This window comes from Lutra lutra, chromosome 16 (genome assembly GCF_902655055.1).
Source record: "Lutra lutra chromosome 16, mLutLut1.2, whole genome shotgun sequence".
In the NCBI taxonomy this organism is placed as follows: Eukaryota; Metazoa; Chordata; class Mammalia; order Carnivora; family Mustelidae; genus Lutra; species Lutra lutra.
Genome location: NC_062293.1, coordinates 35,932,280 through 35,946,988, shown reverse-complemented (window position 1 = coordinate 35,946,988; position 14,709 = coordinate 35,932,280). Strand labels below are relative to the sequence as shown.

At 39.0% G+C, this 14,709-nt stretch overlaps 1 protein-coding gene across 1 annotated transcript in view; it reads right to left on the bottom strand.

The window, feature by feature from the left end:
* Positions 1 to 5,289: 5,289 nt before the first annotated feature.
* The window catches only part of APPBP2 (amyloid beta precursor protein binding protein 2), a 66,993-nt gene continuing 57,573 nt past the window's right edge, over positions 5,290 to 14,709 (bottom strand). The window contains 2 exon segments of the mRNA XM_047707157.1: positions 5,290 to 5,329; positions 9,133 to 14,095. Of these exon segments, the coding sequence (XP_047563113.1) occupies positions 13,842 to 14,095 (254 nt within the window). The 3' untranslated portion in view covers positions 5,290 to 5,329; positions 9,133 to 13,841.

Here is a 14,709-nt window from a genome sequence, read left to right as displayed (position 1 = left end):
GGGATCATGACCTGAACTGAAGGCAGATGCTTGGTCGACTGAGCCATCCAGGTGCCCCAATCACAAAGGATTTTGGGGGCAGTGAAAATACTCAGTGTGATACTACAATGGTGGATACATGTCATTATACATGTGTCCAAATCCATAAAATGCACAACATCAAGAGCGAGCCCTAGTATAAACAGTGGACTCTGGGTGATGGCGTGTCCTTGCACACTTTGGTAGAGGGTGTGGATAATAAGGGAGGCTGTGCATGTGTGGGGATGGTGGTGTATGGGAAATCTCGAGTCTTCTGCTCAAATTTGCTGTGAACCTAAAACTGCTCTAAAAAATATTAAGGGGTGCCCTGGTGGCTCAGTCAGGTAAGTGTCGGACTCTTAGTTTTGGCTCAGGGCATGATCTCAGGGGTGAGGGATTGAGCCAGTATAGGGCTCCGCCCTCAGTGGAGAGTCTGCCTGAGATTCTTTCCCTCTTCCATCCCCTCACCCTCAAATAAATAAATAATAAAATACTAAAACAAAGAAATAAAACCCTCCAAGAGTTCTTCATCTCATGTAGACTAAAAGCCAAAGATTTTGCAAGGACCTACAAGACCTACTATGATCTATCCCCCATAGTCCATTCTGTTACCTGTCTGACTTCAGTCTTGCTCTTCTTATACGTGACAATTACACTCCTGCCTCAGGACCTTTTCACTGGCTGTTTCCTGTCTGGAATGTTCTTTCCCAAGATACCCAGTTGGCTATTGCCTTCAAATCTCTGTTCAAATGTCACCTTCTGGGGTGCCTCGGTGGCTCAGTTGGTTAATGTGTCTGCCTTTGGCTCAGGTCATGATCTCTAGGTCCTGGGATCGACCCTCACATCTGGCTTCCTGATCATTGGGGAGTCTGCTTCTCTCCCCCTCTGCCCCTCCTCTTCACTTAGAGTCTCTCTCTAATAAATCAATCTTTAAAAAAAAAAATGTCACCTTCTTGGTGTAGCCAGCATGTACCCTCATTTTAAATCCAACACCCACACACACCCTGATTATCCCTTATTGTTTTTGTTTTCCTAAGGCACTTATGTCTTTCAAGTATTATATAATTTAATGATTGTATTTCCTGTTTATTGATGCCATCCAACTAACATGTAAGTTCCACAGGGGCGGAGCTTTCCATCTGTTTTGTTCATCACTGTGTCCCAAGCAATTACAACAGTTACCCAGCCTGTAGTAGGTACCTAATAAACATTTGTAGAATGAATGAATGAACAAATGGACCAACCTAGAGTATTTAGTCCAACCACTCTGGTTCAGAGGGAAAAATAGAGGCCCAAGAAGAAAAGCTGACTTCTCTGAGGTTGGGCAGGAAGTCAATGCCAGAACCAGGACTAGAACTCAAACTCAATGCCTCCTGGCTGGCATACTTCCCGTATAACCGTGACACATGCTCCACCCACCCTTGGCCAAAATGCTCATGCCCCATAAATAACCCACAAGACTCAATGTATTAGTTCTAGGATAGTTTGCATTGTCTTAGCTAAGATATCTCCTACCCAAAGCATGACTCTCTAAGCTGGACTTGGGGACACCAGGAGGAGGTAGTTGGGGAAGGCTATTTGGAGGTGGAGTGTCCACGTGGAAACCCCCAATCATACCTTGGCCTGTGGTGCCTTAGGGGGTGGTCCCACTGTAGGGACTCCCACTGTAGGGAGTGTAGGGTATAGGGCTCTTCACCAAGAGCCAGGCTAGGCAGCCCTCAAGGAAGGCCCCCTCCCTTAGGGAACATGGATATTTTCCCTGAAGTCTTCCTTAAAGCAACTTAGAGCTGGTACAGCTGAATTGAAAATACTGACTTTCCAGATCTCTTGGCTGCAGTGCTTCTGTGTTTTGACTTTATGATTTTTCCTTTGTGCATACAGACATTTTCTATTTTTATGTAGTTATCAGTCTTTCCTTTAATGGTTTATGACTTGGAAAGGTTTCCCCCACTCAGAGAATATTTAAAATTGTGTCTTTCCTTCTAGCACTAGGGTTTCAATTTTTACACTTAAATCTTTGGTCTATCTGAAATGTATTTTGGTATAAGTTGTATAATAAGAATCCAACATATTTTTTTTCAGATGGCTGAACAGTTGTCCTTGCACGTGTGGGAGTGTATTTATAGTATATACCATATAGAAAAAAAAAAACAACTATCTTTCTTCCACTGATTTGAAATGTCACTCTTATGATACATTAAATTCCTGACTTATTTGTGCCTATTTCTGAACATTCTGTTCTGGTCCTTTGATCTGTGTCCATGTAGAATTTTTTTTTAAGATTATCTATTTATTTATTTGACAGATCACAAGCAGGCAGAGAGGCAGGCAGAGACAGAGGGGTGGGAAGCAGGCTCCCCGCTGAGCAGAGAACCCGATGTGGGGCTCAATCCCAGGACCCTGAGATCACAACCTGAGCCAAAGGCAGAGGCTTTAACCCACTGAGCCACCCAGGTGCCCCTCCATGTAGAATTTTAATGAAAAAGGAGAAAAATATACTACCATAACAAAATAGTACATGGTAAGGGGCTCCTGGTTGGCTCAGTTGGTAGAGTATGTGACTCTTGATTTTTAAAAAATACTCATTCATTCAATCTCTACACCCAACTTGAACTCACAAGCCCAAGATCAAGAGTTCCACACTGTACAGACTGAGCCAGTCAGGTGCCCCTAGTCCAATTTGAATTTATTTTTGTGTCTGGTGAAAGGAAGTGATCCAGTTTCACTCTTTTGCATGTGGCTGTCCAGTTTTCCCAACACCCTTTGTTGAAGATATGTCTTTTTCCCATTGGATATTCATTTCTCCTTTGTCGAAGATTAACTGGCCATATAATTGTGGGTTTATTTCTGGGTTTTCTATTCTATTCCACTGATCTGTGTCTTTTTTTTTTTATGCCAGTACCATACTTTTCACTACCACTTTGTCATATAACGTGGAATCTGGAATTATGATGCCTCCAGTTTTGTTTTTCAAGATTGCTTTAGTAAAAGCAGTCGAGGTCTTTTGTGGTTCCATACAAATTTTAGGATTCTTTGTTTTAGCTCTGTGAAAAATATTGTATTTTCATAGAGATTGCATTAAGTCTGTAGATTCCTTTGGGTAGTACAGACATTTTAATAGTATTTGTTCTTCCAACCTAAGAGTATGGAATGTTCTTTCCATTTTTAATTAACGAATTAATTTTATGTTTTTCCATGTCTTTGCGTCATCTTCAATTCCTTTCATTAGTGTTCTACAGTTTTCACAATACAGGTCTTTCACCTCTTTGGTGAAATTTATTTCTAGATATTTCATTCGTTTTGGTGCAACTGTAAATGGGATTGTTTTCTTAGTTTCTCTTTCTGTTGCTTCATTATTAGTGTATAGAAATGCAATAGATTTTTGTACATTGATTTTCTATCCTACAATTTCACTGTATTCATTTATCAGTTCTAGTAGGGTTTTGTTTTGTTTTGTTTTTTGGGTAGGGTCTTTAGGGGTTTTTTTTTTTAAGATTTTATGTATTTATCTGACAGAGAGAGATCACAAGCAGGCAGAGAGGCAGACAGAGAGAGAGGAGGAAGCAGGCTCCCTGCTGAGCAGAGAGCCCGATGTGGGGCTCAATCCCAGGATCCTGAGATCATGACCTGAGCCGAAGACAGCGGCTTAACCCACTGAGCCACCCAGGCGCCCCTTTAGGGTTTTCTATATATAGGATCATGTCATCTGCAAATAGAGTTTTACTTCTTTACTAATTTGGATGCCTTTTCTTTCTTCTTGTTGTCTGACTGCTATGACTAGGACTTCTAGTACGATGTTAAATAAAAGTCGTGAGGGTGGATGGCTTGTCTTGTTCTTTACCTCAAGGGAAAAGCTTTCAGTTTTTCACCATTGGGCTTAATGTTGGCTATGGGTTTTTTCCCAAGTGGCCTTTATTGAGATATGCTCCCTCTAGACCTACTCACTTTGCAGAGGGTTTTTTTTTTTTTTTTAAAGATTTTATTTATTTGACAGAGATGCAGGCAGAGAGAGGAGGAAGCAGGCTCCCTGCTGAGCAGAGAGCCTGATGTGGGGCTCAATCCCAGGACCCTAGGATCATGTCCTGAGCGGAAAGCAGAGGCTTTAACCCACTGAGCCACCCAGGCGCCCCGGGTTTTTGTTGTTGTTGTTGTTGTTTTAGTCAGGAATGGAAGCTGTACTTTATCAAATGCTTTTTCTGCATCTACTGAAATAATCATATGGTTTTTATCCTTTCTCTTATTGATGTGATGTATCATGTTGTTTTGCAAATATTAAGCTACCCTTGCCAGCTACCCTGGGAATAAATCCCACTTGATTGTAGCAATTGATTTTAGATTTTTATTTATTTTTTAAATTTCTTTTCAGTGTACCAGAATTCATTGTTTATGTACCACATCCAGTGTTCCATGCAATACGAGCAATTGATTTTTTAAATATATTGTTGGATTTGGCTTTTTGCACCTACATACATGAGAGATATTGGCCTGTAGTTCTTTTTTTGTGATGTCTCTATCTAGTTGGTATCAGGGTGATACTGGCCTCATAGAATGAATTTGGAAGTTTTCCTTCCTCTTATATTGTCTGGAATAGTTTGAGAAAAAGGTGTATTACCTCTCCTTTAAATGTTTGGTAGAATTCACCTGTAAGGCCATCTGGTCCTGGACTTTTGTTCTTTGATTACTGATTCAGTTTCATTGCTGGTGATTGGCCTGCTCAAGTTTTCTATTTCTTTCTGCTTTAGTTTTGGTAGGTTATATGTTTTTAGAAATTTATTCATTTCTTCTAATTGTCCAATCTGTTAGCATATAGGTTTTCGTAATATCCTGTTACAATTTATTTCTGTAGTGGTGGTGGTTACCTCTTCTCTTCCATTAGTAATTTTATTTGGGTCCTCTTTTTTTTTAATGAGTCTGGCTAGAGGTTTATCCATTTTGTTGATCTTTCCAAAGAATTAGCTTCTAGTTTCACTGAACTAGAAAACACTGTTGTGTTTTGTTTGTTTGAGTTTCTGTATCATTATTTCTGCTCTAATCTTTATTATTTCCTTCCTTTTGCAGGGCTTGAGTTTTGTTTGTTGTTCTTCTTCTAGCTCCTTTAGGTATATTGTTAGGTTGTTTTGAGATTTTTCTTCTTTCTTGAGGTAGGCCTGTATTGTTATAAGCTTCCCTTTTAGAACCACTTTGGTTGCATCCCAAAGATTTTGGACTGTTGTATTTTCATTTTCATGTAAGTTTTGATTTCTTAAGGATGTAAGTGTTTTGTTTTTTTAAAAAGACTTTTTAGCATTTTCCAATAGTTAATATATATCACCTGTAAGAAAAGAAAAAAAAATTGTTTGGTTTTCAATGTCAGTTTATCAATCCCATTCCACCTCATGGGGCTCCCTCCCCTCCTTTCACTATTGCTCTGTGTAAGTATGGCTAGAAACAGGATCTCATAGTCTCCTCTTGGGATTTTCCTTAAAGTTTGTGTTGAACTCATTTAACACTCTCCCCCACTCCTCCCTACCCCTCCCGCCTTGTGGTATAAGCTTCTCCTGGTGTAGGAGTAGTTTCCTAAATTCTCAAGTTGGCCCTGGGAGTTTGCAGCCAGAGAGCCTGGTGCTATCTATGGCTTTGAGATGACCAGAGGCAAGGACACTGCTGTACTGCTTGCATTTTTTGCTAGTAAACGGCAGATGTAGGATTCTGGTGCAGTTCCAGAGTCTGTATCCTAAAGTACACTAGAGATGTCTCTAGGACATGATAAGCCATCAGGGAGACGTTAAGAAAGAGATATGGGATGTCCGTAGGGGCAGAGAGATCCTTGAGGACCCAGGGCAATCTTAGGCCTGAGTGAATCTTTCTGTACTACCATTCTGTCCTGGGTTGTGCTAGTGAATTGTGACCTTCCTGGAAATGTTGGTTGGCTTTGATAGACTCCCTCTTCCAACTTCTCTGAGACTCCTCCCTTTCTTACCTATAGTGACTTCTCTGTCACTGAAACCAACCTTCAAAAGGACACAATCTACCTTAACACTCTTCCTCCACAAACCTGACCTGAAGCCAAAGAGCTTAGCTTAACCCTTACTTACTTACTCTCAAAATCCTAAGTAACTTCTCTGGTGCTAGGTACCAGCTGAGTCTTACAAGGTGTCATCCTGGCAGATGGAATCCCCTGGCTAGGCATGCTGCATCATCACATTATTTAGTAAAAGGGAAGTTTCCAGGCTCCTCTTCCTTTGCCTCCACAATCCTCTAGTGAGGGAGAAAGGACTAACATTTCCACAATGTCTATAATGGGCGTAGTACTGACTCAGGCACTGCATTCATTTTTGGTTAATCTTCATAATAATCCAAGAGACAATTAAGTGTCCTTTCCACTTGAAAGGTGAGGAGCCAAGGTCAGAAATTTGCCTACATCCTCCCAGCTAGTAAAAAGGCAGCTCCTCCAGACTCTTAAGTCCTTGTTCTCATTGTAAGCACCCTGCCTCTCTAGAATTCTCACCTTCAGATAAAACTTGACTTTATTTATTTATAAAATATTTTATTTGAGAGAGGGCGAGCTTGCACAGAAGCGGGGGTGGGAGGCAGAGGGAGGAGCAAATGCCCTGCTGAGCAGAGATCCTGAGATCATGACCTGAGCCAAAGGCAGATGCTTAACGAACTGAACCATCTATGCCCCTGTTGGTTTTTAAAGTAATCTCTTACCCAACGTGGAGCTCCAATTCATGACTCTGAGATCAGGGGTCGCATGCTCTACTATATGAGTCAGCCAGGCACCCCTAAGGGTGGCTTTTATTTTTACTTATTTTAAAAAAGATTTTATTTGTTTGACAGAGATCACAAGTAGGCAGAGAGGCAGGCAGAGAGAGAGAGAGGGAAGCAGGCTCCCCGCTGAGCAGAGAGCCTGATGTGGGGCTCGATCCCAGGACCCTGAGATCATGACCCGAGCCGAAGGCAGAGGCTTAACCCATTGAGCCACCCAGGCGCCCCAAGGTTGGTTTTTAAATGACTCTTTTGTTTGTTTGGTCTTGTGTAATTTAGTTACTCTGACACCAACATACCAAATACAGAATGTGTGCTGTGAAGACGCCAATAACAGGAAAGAAAAATACTCTTTAGCAGCTCTTGCTTGTATGCTGAACAGGAATTTACATACAACTCAAGTTTGGCATGTTCTATCAACGTTCTAATCCAGTAAATGAATTGCACTTAAAGTTTTATCAAGGCACTGAATGGAAGTGAGAATTCAGATTTTTTCCAACTTTATCATACTTTATCATGTCTTATATAACTGCTTATGCAATTGGAAAGTTTGTCTTGTGATTTTTAACATTTCAAAAATTATTTGCCCCAAGGGTATAGGTCTGTGAATCATCAGGCTTACATATTTCACAGCACTCACCATATCACATACCCTCCCCAATGTCCAATGATTTTTTTTTTTAAAGGATTTTATTTATTTATTTGACAGACGGAGATCACAAGTAGGCAGAGAAGCAGGCAGAGAGAGAGGAGGAAGCAGGCTCCCTGCTGAGCAGAGAGCCCCATGCGGGGCTTGATCCCAGGACTCTGAGCCTAAGACAGAGGTTTTAACCCACTGAGCCACCCAGGCGCCCCATCCAATGATCTTTAATTGTGGTAACTCACAAAATGTATCATCTTAATGTACAGTTCAGTAGTATTGTATCCATTGTTGTGTAACGAATCTCTAGGAACTGTTTCGTTTTGCAAACCTGAAACTCTAAATCCATTAAGTGACCACTCATTTTCAGCTCCTCCCAGCTTTGACAACTACCATTCTTTTTCTGAGTTTGACCACATAAGTCATGTAAGTAGAATCATACTTACAGTAGATACAGTATACTCTCCCCTCCCTCTTTTGTCTGGCTTGCATCACCTTAGCACAATGCCCTCAAGTTGCAATGTTGTAGCATATGTTAGAAATTCCTTCCTTTTGGGGCACCTGGGTGGCTCAGTTGGCTAAGTGTCTGCCTTTGGCTGGGGTTGTGATCCTGGGGTCCTGAGAGTCCCATATCCGGCTCCCAGCTCTATGGGGGTCCTGCTTCTCCCTCTGCCTCTCCCTCTCTGATGAATAAATAAGATCCTAGAAAAAAATTTTTTAAAAATTCCTTTTTAAGGAGTAACAATTTAATTATTATTTTGAATGTTACTTAGGATAGATAATATTGCATTGTATGGATGTATCACATTTTGTTTATCCATTCATCCACTGATGGACATTTGGGTTGCTTCCACATTTTGGTTATCATGAATAATGCTATGAACATGGTGTACAAATCAAAGATCCTTTCAATTCTTTTGAACATCCACCCCTAAGAAGAATTGCTAGATCACATGGTAATTCCATTTTTAATTTTTTGAGGAACCCCCTTACTGTTGTTCCTAGCAGGTGCACCTTTTTACAATCCTACCAATAATGCATGAGGTTTCCAACTTTTCTACATCCTTGCCAACACTTTATTTTTTGGTAAGAACCATCCTGATGAGTTTGAGTTTGCTTTGAATTTTCGAACTGTAGAAACGAATGTGTATAAAATAAGTGGGTGTGGTTGGCTAACATTTAGAATAGTATCTGCTACAGAGTAAATTCTATGTAAAATTTGTTAAATGCACAAATCAGCAACACTTATAAGCTGGAAAGTGTTAATTCTTTAAGTTATATGATTATAGGGTAATGACTAAGTTTTAAATAAAATGCCGCTGAAGTACCAAGAAGAGGCTACTCAAACTTTCAGGGAAGGCTTCCTTGTCCTCCGAGCTTGACAGATAAATAAAAGTTTAAGCAGGAAATGGCATTCCATATTAAAGAGAGAACAGCATGTTCAAAGTCATGGGAATGTAAAAAGAAAAATATAGAAAAAGTCAGTTATCACTGCAGGTGGCAGGCGAGACCAAACCAGTGCTGACTATTCAAAGTGAAGGTGGGATATTGTCGAAATGTTAATTTTCTTTATAGTAATTTAAAGTGTGGCTTCATTTCCGGCACTAGCTGTTCTGTGTGCTTATGATTCAATGCTGCTCCATGGCAGATTTTCTTAAAGACCTAATATGACCCCACCATTCATACGAGGAAATGAAACACAAAGAGGCTTACTTATAATGACGTACCTCAAATTCCTACTGCTCAGAGGCTGAGCTGGAAGTGAAACAGACGCAAGGTTTCTCCACTATCGCCGGCACAACTTCCTCAGGTCTCTGCACCGGCCTCCTGCCCTTCAGAGATGGAAGACCAGGGAAAAGAACGGGGTAGTTACTTTTGTAAAGATTAAAACCCCCCGCATTAATTAACGTACTGCTATCTTTTCCAAAGTAGTTTCATAAGCACCATCTCCAGATGCTGGTACCATGTGTCTCCTCTGCCACGCATCTTATTTTTCTCAAACAAGAACACTTTTGTTCTAGTTTCAACAGTTTCTTTTGCACTGTTCTCTAATAAAAACAGGTTGCAGCAATAATCCCAAGTCCCGACCAAAAGTGATCAAACTGAAATGGAAACAGATACACTACGAATGCAGGAACACTATATTTATTAGGTCAATAATTCATTTTTAGCAATACAAGTACAGAATATATCACAATGCTGGTTACAAACATACTTAGTATGGTTCCAATGGTTACAAATAATGGTGGGCACTACAAGTTTTTGTTAAGGATGATATGAAAGATCATTCTGACACAATGAAGAATTGTCTTAAAAAATCTATCAATGACCCTAGATATTTCTATAGAAATTACTGTGGCACTATTAGTGGGGATTTTCATGTAAAGAATTGTTAGTAATTTGTTTCATTAAGAGCTCTTGAGCCTATTAAACTAAAATCCCCTGTTGCTTAATAAAGTATAAAAATAGTACTGAGTTGGTAATATTTAATAAAATGTAGCATTCATTCACATCATAAAAGTAGAACTAAATTGAAAAGTTTTTAGTTACCATGGCAACATATCTTTCCATAAAAGGAATATACAGAAATGAGTAATGTTACACAAATGGTACCTGCAACGATTATTTAGTGATCCAACACTTAATTTGTGCACCACAAACCAGGTTTTCTAGATATCTATATATAGCATATATTTTTAATCTTAAATTTTACTTTTGAAAAAAAATGTGCACTTCAACAAACTCACTAAGGCCACTCATGCTATAGATACCTAGGATTGCAATTAAAGAATAGTATTACTTAATAAGCACACTCCTTCAGATCACCGACAGGGTAAAACCAGTTTTCTGCCTAACACATTCCTGAGATTTGTGGACAATACAACTACTAGTGTTCAAGCTGGAGAAAAATCCAAATGTCCGATTAAAAAATTTTTTTCTTTCCTAGCAAGAACTGAGGTCCTCCAAAGCCAAGAGGTGAAATATATACATTAATTTTTAAAGCAAAAATAAAACTCTTAAAAAAGTTCGTACTTATATAAATAAGTATTTTTCCAGTAGTAACTTTGTCATCCAGAAAGGGAACGGTTTTGCCAGCAGCAAGGCTATGAATTCTAGGGAAAAGATAAAGACCAAGTGGCAGTTAAGAATACCTGCTACTTAAGCAAACCATCGTTCTCAATTTGTAAAGTATGGCCAAAAGCTTCAGTCGTGTTTTAGATGTTGACTGCTCAGCACTCTGTTTGCATGTAAGGAGCCACCAAATGGCACTCTTGTTTATTTATAAGGTAGCAGCCTCTGTACTTAATTTTCACAACATTATGAACTCTTCCCAAGCAGGCTAGGAACAAAAAGGCCTTTGTCAAATCTTTTATTTTCACAAATGAGTGCATACCTGCACATAGATTACTACAGAGCAAGAGTGAGTTTGTTTTTAACCAAGAGACAGCGCTTCGATGACAAGAAGGGTCCTAAAGCTTTGGGAAAGTCAGCTTTGGGGACCCATAAAAACTGTGGTCTGAAGAGCCCCATCAGTTCTATTACACTGGATGCAGGAGGGACTGACCATCTGTGTGGCACAGGAGGATCACAGAGCCCCCTGATGCACCCAATCTGAGTAGCACCAACTTTAGGAAAAAGACTGGGTAAAAGAGAAGAAATCAAAGTCAGGAAGGATGAGATCAAAGGCCCCTATTTAACATGACTTTGCTGTACTTCCAGAAAAATCTTAAAGTTGGTCTAGGCTTCCTTACACACAACCCCACCATATGTGAAAAATCTGTGCAGCCTATTGCTTATCGTGAGGTACGTTTCATTCTTTTCTTTGTATTCTTTTTAACCCCATAAAGCAAGGTAACATTCACCTCTCTAACCTACCTTAAACATCCCCAGGAAAAGGATAAATCCCACACTTAGAATCATTAGGGTATTATTCTTCATTACAACCTGAATTAATAGCATACTATTTGTTGTATCACTAACAAGCTGTCAATCTCTTTTTTTCAGCCTACAGTTTTTGCATTAAATCAAAGTGTACAGATTTATAGAAAACTACATGAAAGCAGTGGTAATAAAGGGAAACTAGCGATGTTTTTTTTAGAAAAACTGGCTGCCACATAACATTATCACCCTGTGATCTTAGGCTTCTAAGTATCATGTTGCTTTATCACTGTGAGCTAAGTAGAGCTCAAACTGAATTAACAGAGGATGAGGCCTTAAGTTATTTGCTTTATTTTATCCTAGGAAATGCTACATGTGCACAAAACCAAAAGATACACATTGATTAAAAAAAAAAAAACTTCATATGGAAACGTTAAGTTTCAAAATATTTATTGAAAAACAATTTACCATGACATTCCTATACCACAAACATACCACAGGACTCTAAATAACCAACAAAAGTATACAAAGCCTATCCTGGAAATATCTTTGGAGGTATTAAATATATAGGTCCATGAGGATAGAGCTGAGTAACTTGATAAATGTTAGTCCTTGGTCACACAGACTATTTGGTAATTAATAAAGAGGTGCCTCTTGGCATTAGACTGCAATTAACTGCGAGGGGAGGTGCAGGTGTGCCAATGTACTCTTTAAAATGAAAAAGAAATAATTCAATTTGAGGAATAAACCCAGGTTTTGAAATCATAGTTACAGTCTTAGTGTCTGGGCTTGCTTCATCTCTTTATGTACCTCCCCAGTCAATCCCCTCCTGGGGACTTAAAAACACTGGCTCGTGTTTTTAAGTAACTAACAAGACTGCAATTAACAGTTTTAAACAAGATTAGGTTTGGGAAGCCCAAAAAGTGTTTAAAATCAAATTTACCCGAAATCTCCAATTAATTTTTCTGTACTCAATGTGGCAGTTTACATTTCTTCCCCCCTCCAACCCTAATGTGCATGTTAAAAGAAAACCAAAATTCAACACACATCCACTCACCCACAGACTACTCCAAGCATTAGCCAAGAGCAACATCTCTGACAGCCAAGTCATGAACCCCTGAAAATAGGGGGGGAAACCCTGATTCTTAACTATAGAGGCACCACATAGGCCACTATAGTAAGAACTGAGGTAACAGCAAAAGACTTTGTTTCTTAATTGCTATATGTCACAACTTTCCAAATTTGAGTATTAATTACCTCAACATTAAATAACCTGACTGGCATAAGATTAAAAAAAAAATCAAAACCCAATGAACAGGAAGACAAGTTAGTGACACATATATAATTAGGGGATCTCTGCATTTGACTCTTGAATTTCAAAGAAAATGACATAGTTGTACTATTATTTACCATAAAAATGAAGGATTTCTAAGAATTGCTTCTTTTGGGCATTCGTTTTTCCATTAATCCCCACAAGCCATATAGTAACCTAAAATTCCCACCCATGAGCTATTTCATGACTCTTAGCCAATATACTTGTTAATTGCATTGATTATTAGGATAACATTTAAAATGAGGGGGATGGTTGCAGCAGATATTTATAGACTTGCTTATGGTATTGCCATCTGTGCACACAGACTAAAGATATGCCACTGTAATTGCCAAATTTCCCTGGTTTGGTGTCTAATTACATGAATATAATTTTTGCATTATCACTTTTCATTATACCTCTAAATGAAACATTCTACTGATAAAAGTATATGCAGGGGCTAAAATAATAACCTAAAGCCTCTGGTCCAAATAACCCCTTTCTACAATAGGCTGGTCCTTTTTAGGTCCTCCTGGTCCTATAAGCAAACGCTATCAGAGCATCTTGCATTGTTGTACCAAAAAACCCTGAAACAACCAAAGGGTTAATAAAACTGCTGGTCTGTCAGCTTTTCTATTACTTACAGATCAACACTGGTCCAGTTCAGATGAATCTGACAGTCCTTCCCTTGTAACAGAGCTCTGGAGTGGTTGCATCCACTTCTCTGGGTAAGGTAGCCAAACCTAAGTCAGGATGTCCCTCTTCTACTAGCACTGTGTTAACTTTTCTATACTGCATATAAAGATTTTCCCCATAAAATATCTTTATAATACAGTACTGAATACCTCCACAAGGAAGAATATGTTAAAAAGTTGTTAAAATCATCCTTACGTAATAAGAATGCAACTCTTTTAAACTCTTAAATAGTTTTATTTAGGGGTTCTTTTCAGGCTTTCTGCAAAATGAATTATTTTTTAAAATGGAAAAAAAAAAAATTTCCTGTTGTTTGTTCTACTAGGTTGAAAATATGGGCCAGACTACTTATACATGCGGTACATGCTGAATATAACTGAATATATGCTTATTCCTACAGACACTCTGCAAGATAGGGATCACCCAAATAGGGTCAATGGACTGGACCAGTGTTTCAATGCAAATTCCAGCCCCAAAAAACAACATGGTTTTGATTTCACAGTATGAATTCCCTGGAATCTGGGAAAAGGTAAATTAGTTAACTGAGGTCCTCCCTCAGCAGCTCGGTCCCTCAACACTCTGAGAAATCAAGAAGGACTGCACCACTTCCTCAGTGGACTGGGGGCTGGTGTTGACATCTTCAAGAGCATCGGTCACTGAATACTGACGATCTCGCAACCGGTTCCAGTTAGAAAGAACATTGTGATACTCAAACACTTTCTCATAATTTCCAATGGAGTTGTAAAGTTTAATGAGACCTCGGTAATCATATTCTAGTCCACTGTAGCCTTCACCAAACAGTTTCTTCCCTGAAAGTAAAACACGTATACACACACGCACAAAAGAAAGAAAGAAAGAAAGCTCAAGTAATGAAACAATAAGAGGTTCTTAAAAGACAACATAAGTTCAATTCTTTAAATAAGGTGGTTTCATCTTATTCCCTAGGCTGAGGAACTAATGACATCGGGTACCCAGAGACAAGATTAATATTAGAATTGAGAGCTTCTGTTCTATGAAGGGTACCATTTAGAAACAAGCAGCAGAGTTATCTATTCGCAAAATATATAACCAAGAAAGGGCTTGCTGCATCCATAGTATATAAAGACCTTCTGTAAATCAATAAGGAATGACAGACAATCCAATATAAAAATAGGGAAGAATTTTTTTTCTTAAGTAAACTCTAAAACTTTAACACAGGGCTCAAAGCCATTTCCCTGAGATCAAGAGTCTTCCAACTGAGCCAGCCAGGTGTTCCCAAAACAGGGAAAAATTTTAACAGGCACATTAGATGATAATTACAGTATCTTCTTTGTAACAGGCCCAAAATGGAAACAATCCAAATGTTCTGAATACCCATTAACAGTAGAATGGATAAATAATGATATACTAATCCAATAAAATATTATATAACTCTGGAAATTAA